Raw genomic sequence first — 6,192 nt, forward strand, 5'->3', positions numbered from 1 at the left:
ATTCAGGTGTGTAGCTCTCGAGGACTGGAGTTGAACACCCCCGCTCTAGCTGCTCTAAAAGGATTTGGAAGAAATTAATCATCATCATCTAAAGATTAGATCAGTTCTTACTTTAATTGGACTGTTTTTGTAAGTGATCATGGATAAAGTTAAAGTGCATAAAAAAATAACCTACTACAGAGTAGTCACACGTGTATGTGTGACTCCATGCAGATTTTGGGCTGCTGAAAATAACTTATGCTAAAAACAGATTTTTGCTGGCCTCTGAGTTAGCTGATATACAGTGATGGACTGCAGATAAGATCTGTGTAACTATTACAAAACCTTTGGTGCTGTAGAACATTCAGTTATTACAAGCTTGAAATAAACTCTTTTAAATGAAACATTGAAAATATTCTTTACTTTGATTTACATTTAGCTAAGAAAAAGGGACAAAAATGGGTGGCTCAGTGTGACTGGTGTTGTTTTCTAAGTGTGCTAGTTTAGACGTTTTACACAGGAATTCTGCATGAACACATGCAACAGCAATATGTCATGGTGAGCTTTCAGATGCGTATTAGAAAGAGAAAGGACATGAAACAGTGAGTGGGGTGTGGAGACATGTAAGTGATGTGATCAAGCAGTCTGGAACACAACAATGGAGTGATGAGCTTTAGGCTACGTCCACACGTACCCGGTTATTTTTAAAAACGTAGATTTTTCTATGCGTTTCCACCTTTCGTCCACACGTAAACGGCGTTTTTGGTCACTGAAAACGGAGATTTTTAAAAACTCCGGCCAGGGTGGATATTTTTGAAAACTCCGTTTTTGCATTTACGTGTGGACGAGAAAAACGGAGAAAACGCAGAAAATGCAGCGTCAAAGGTGTGCGCATTTTTTGACGTCACACTGTGCGCCACGTTATTGTTTCGGTGAAATGAATTTATACAATACTGTTACTGTTAATTCTACTCTCTGCAGTGTTTAAATGCTTACATATACACACACAGTTACTGTCCCTCCACACATACGACTCGGTTCTGCTTCTATGCCCCAGCTTTGTTTACTTTTTCCCACCGAGGCTTCTAGACTTCTGATTGGCCAACATTTCTGCACGGTTAGGAATATATCGCCACCTGTTGCTTTGGCATGTTCATAGCAGCGTTTTCCTTCATTTCTGCCTTTACGTGTGGACGGGATTATTTTTTAAAACGAAAACGGAAAATCTCCGTTTTCAAAAATACCCGTGTACGTGTGGACGTAGCCCCAGCCTCAAGCACGTTTGATTGACCTATCGAGAGTTGTTGAGGTATAAAAGGAGTCGTTTACACACCCCACTTGACTGATGATGTCAACAGCAGACAAATAGGAGGATATACAGGGATTATTTTATTGAAAAAGTCATATGTTAATTAAGTACCAGCAAGCTTTTTAAGGGTCACAGACCAGGGATGGTCACTCTGCTTTGGCCCAGTGTGTGTGCAGGCTGGAAGAGCTTCTTCATCTGCTCCTTACTGGATTTGAACTTTTCAGAAAGGTAAGGATTATTCTCTACCACAAACTATAATTTGCTGTGTAGTTCAAGTTTACCTGTTGTAGCATCTCTGCTGGTTAGATGTACTGCAATGCTGTTTTTGTCAAGTTAAGCATTTAAAGTATGGATAGATCTTTACTGACCTATTTTAAGTGATTTTGGGAGTGAAAGTGGTTTTTCTGTTAAAATACATCTCAGATTATCCTTCATTTGTTTCTTTTTGGCTGGCTGTAGGGAATTAACATGTGCATGAAATGCTTTGTGAAAATAATCTAGGATTGTAATAATAATAATATGACTTTTTATATCCACGTTTCATGAAGCCAGACTGAGTCAGAGATTAATTTATTTGTTTGTTTGGAAATAAATACAAGGAGGCCTTGTTTTCAGTGACTCACAGGCACAAGCAAATTTCACCTCAACAAGCTTCTTTAAATTCACATGGCAACCCACGAGGACGTTGGGATAGTTATTTCATATTACCATCTTGCTGGAGGTGTGAGGCTTGCCTGAATAGTTTGGGGCAAAAATAAACACCTTTTACATTAAAAAAAAAGAGCTTAAGTGAGGTCTTGGTCATTTTTTGTTTAGCCTGAGTTGTAAACTGTTGTTGTTCCCTTTCCAGGTGCTCCTACCTTTCAGCGAATCAGTTACTCAGTGACAAAGAACTATTAATTGTAGGTCTGCAGCCTCTGCATTGGTTGAATTTGTGTAAGGAATTGAGGTGCAATGGCTCAAACAGTCAACATGAAGGTCCCGGAGCTACCATATCTGCCACCTGAAGTTTGGGTTTTGGTGTTCGGCTACTTGAACACTGAGGAAAAGCACACAGCCCGCCTCTGCTGCAGACACTTCAGAGATCTCATCGACCACCCGTCCCTGTGGAAGGATTATACAGCAGGACTCTCCAACTTTCCTCGCTACACATCTGGATTCTGGGACACCGTGCAGTGCCGTGGGGTCAGCCGTGCCACAGTGCGACATTTACGACCCAAAGATTGGAAAATCCTCAGCAAGTCCCTCCCATCGCTCAACACCATTGTCTGTGTGAGGGAACGGCGATATTACAAGATGAAATACTTAGACAACCTGTGTGAATTCCCCAACCTGACGAGTCTTGGGGTACGAAACGCCACCTGGGTTGGGCCGTTACTGGTGCAGTGTCAGAGTCAGCAACTAGCAGAGCGGTTGACTCACCTCAGCATCTGCAACATTCAGATGTCCTGCGACAACACTGTGGCGTTCATTAACAGCGTGTCACACTTGGTCAACCTGGAGTACTTGCTGTTCCACCAGCAGGAAAGTGAAGGGCTTGAGAGGATGAGGCCAGTGCCCTCTTGCGTCTTCCACAACCTGCTGCTAAGCCTGAAGAAACTCAAACACTTATCCTGGGGAATGAAAGGGGAGCCACCAGTGCCACTGCCCAACAACTACTTCTACCCACTGGACCCAGAAAACCCAGGTAAGCCAGTCTCCTGATTATATTTTACACTTGCAAGCATCAGAACCAATACAGTCACTTTTTACACCTTTGACAAGAGCTTTTCATCAAGAAAATACAATATTTTCTTGACATTATGCCTTAATATTGGAACAAAACCCATCATATTGAAGTCAGTTGAGCTGCACACATGCTACATGATCACATATATTTCACCTCTGTAATATTCTTGATGTTTATAATTGAGCGATTTGTATATATTAGTGCTATTTCTTAAATTTTGGAAACTGTATTGTACTTGTAATATATTTTATTATTTAGTTTAGTCTATTACTGTTACTATCTTGGACCAACTGTAACCCACATAATTTCCTTAGGAATTATTACTGACAGAGACTAAATGTTTAACTAACCACCTCTTTTATCCTGTAGGAGAGTACGGCGGCCCAGAACTGATCTCTTTGGAGTTAGTCAATTACACAGAAATCATCCTGTCGGAGGACGCGCTGAGGGGTCTGACTTCACTCAAGTCGCTTGCTGTCCACTACAGGTACCCCTGGGATGGTCTCCAGTGCCATATCTATTCCTGGCTCAGTCATCTGCAACAGCTGGAATCACTCTCAATCATTGGTGAGTCAAAACATGCATTTAATCTTTGTATTGTGTGTAAGTGTGTGTAGTAAGCAAAAATCTGTTGTCTTGCATGCATCTCTTTTTTTGTTTTTTTGTGAAGCTGTGTGAAGCTCCAGGCCAAAACTGTTTTCTGTAACTTCTGTCCTGTCATTTCTTTCCTTATAGGAGGGAATTTTCTTGCCTCTTATACGGAAGACCTTCCATCCCAGGTGACCAGTCTGACCCTGCGAACATCTATATGCGCGTGCCAGATGAGCTCCATTGCATCTCAACTCCAGCGAGTTGAGCATCTGGACATAGATAAGAACCGCTTTGCTGACAGTCTCTGCAAACAGCTTCCTGCACTGTTTCCTCAACTCAAGACTCTCAGGATACGGTATGCCCAGCAGATTTTTATTTTTTATTACTATTACAAAGTAAAACTTCCATTCGATGGTTTATGTGTGACCTGCAGCATCAAATCATCTCACTTGAAAAAAGTGACATCATTTACATTTTGCTGCAAATTAAGCTTTTTTCTGTCATGATTCCTTAAGTGCAACTGAAACACTACAGAAAATCTTGTCAACAATTTCCCATTATGGGCCTATAGTTGCCAACATGCAACTAGAGCTGACGTTTTTTCCTGTCTTGTCTTCTGTAGCTTCCACCGTGAGGAACCAACAAGAGACCTGCTGTTCCTCAACAAGCTGCGACACCTGGAGCGACTGGAGCTGATCAAGAGACAGACATACATTCTTATAAGTGACGAAAACAAAACTTGGCCGAGTCCATCTTTGGAGGGACTGATCAAAGAGCTGCGGGAGATCTCCAGGAACAGGTTCAGCATCCTGACCACAATGCCCGAAAGGGATGTTTTTCAAGAATGCGACTGCATTTGGGAAAGAGAGGAAACACGATTCTAATCTTGAGCAGTGCAAAGTGAACAATTATTATTATTTTTTCTCCTCCATGGACTTTCATATAGATGCAGCAGGTCCTCAGTTCTGTAACTGTCAGTAACCCAAGGACTCGCAATGCATGCAACACTACCTTTAAAATAAATGAAGGTCAGAGCAAGAAGCTGCAGCTTTTTTGCTGCAGAGAACTTTACACATAGTTAAAATGATGTGATGAAATATTCTGGTTTTTTTTTTAAAGGTTTGGTTCAACAATGTTACGATGACAAATTCTCTGGTTCTGTGAGTGTTTATGATGTTTTTGTTTTTTTTCGATCAAATAAAAACTAGTTTTCATAAAGAACTGCATTATTGTTTTTCTGTGAATTTAGTTTATTATTTCATTTAACAGCTTTCAAATGAAAATACAGACCTTCAAGTGATTGTATAGAAAGCCTCCCTTCTAAGAAGGATATTATCAGTGTCACGCTCATGTCTAGCTGTGGAAATTCGGTTCAGTTAAAAAAAATTTTCAGCAAAAAAGACAGTAATCCAGAGAAACCCAATCACAACAACCCTGAGTGCTTGTTTTTTCCATTGTACCAGTGTTTCCACCTTGGGAAGAAGGGGTGTTGTCTACTCGGATTGGCAACACCTGTGTGTAATCAATGTCTACGGGGATTTAAGACCAGAGCTCACTTGAACACTTCAAAAGGTGGAAAGAGGCAGTGGTGGGAAACAGGGGAAGGATGATACAAACTAAGGAAATTACAGACCTATAGCTTTAACATCGAGTATCTGTAAAACGATGGCGCAAATGATAAATCAAAGTGGGTTCAGAAGAGGGAGAAATTCAAGGGATCTGGTGTTGTGTTTGGAACACAAAGTCAGGAAAGCACAAATAAAGAGGGTCGTGGCAGTGTTTTTTGTTTTTTTTTTGATATAGAAAAAGCCTATGACATGATGTGGAGAGAAGGCCTACTAATTAAAATCAGTTAATTGAGTATGATGGGGTCAGGCAGAGATAAAGAGTATGTTCTCCCTGTCACAGTTTGATTTAGTTCTCTTTCGTTAAAGTTTTTATTGCACGGTCCTAGGGGCCGCTGGATCAACCAGATTTCTTCTTTAAGACTCCTGTTCAACTTCTCTGCTGCTCTTCTCCTTCCCTCGATGGTCCTCTTTGGAATATACTGTAGTCGATCCCTTATGACTGACTGGTTCTTGTATTAAATGATTGTGAAAATATTCAGCTTCTGAGCTAACGGGAAGTGTGGTAGATATAATAAAATATAAATTCTAATAAATTAACTAAAAACACTATATTAAAACCAGAAAGGCAGACAGATTCCTGCATTAAATTGTGGAGGTGATTTAGCCTCCACAAGACACTGAGTGCTTTTGTGCTTTATTTTGTTTAGTAATCAACATAACCACAATTCCTGCGGGCGGTTTTATCCTTCAAGCTCGGGTCCTCTACCAGAGCCCTGGGAGCTTGAGGGTCCTGCGCAGTATCTTAGCTGTTCCCAGGACTGCGCTCTTCTGGACAGAGATCTCCGATGTTGTTCCCGGGATCTGCTGGAGCCACTCGCCTAGCTTGGGAGTGACCGCACCTAGTGCTCCGATTACCACGGGGACCACTGTTACCTTCACCCTCCACATCCTCTCGAGCTCTTCTCTGAGCCCTTGGTATTTCTCCAGCTTCTCATGTTCCTTCTTCCTGATATTGC

The 6,192-nt window shown here is 41.3% G+C and overlaps 1 protein-coding gene across 1 annotated transcript; it reads left to right on the forward strand.

Annotated features, from left to right (window-relative positions):
• Positions 1-2,242: 2,242 nt before the first annotated feature.
• LOC146378251 (uncharacterized) lies at positions 2,243-4,492 on the forward strand. The gene is made up of 4 exons (XM_084944824.1): positions 2,243-2,975; positions 3,387-3,584; positions 3,753-3,963; positions 4,231-4,492. Exons 1-4 carry the CDS (start codon positions 2,243-2,245, stop codon positions 4,490-4,492), a joined length of 1,404 nt encoding a protein of 467 aa, XP_084800950.1.
• Positions 4,493-6,192: the final 1,700 nt, after the last annotated feature.

Source organism: Perissodus microlepis, chromosome 11, assembly GCF_051167445.1.
Source record: "Perissodus microlepis isolate ML-2025 ecotype Zambia chromosome 11, ASM5116744v1, whole genome shotgun sequence".
NCBI lineage: Eukaryota > Metazoa > Chordata > Actinopteri > Cichliformes > Cichlidae > Perissodus > Perissodus microlepis.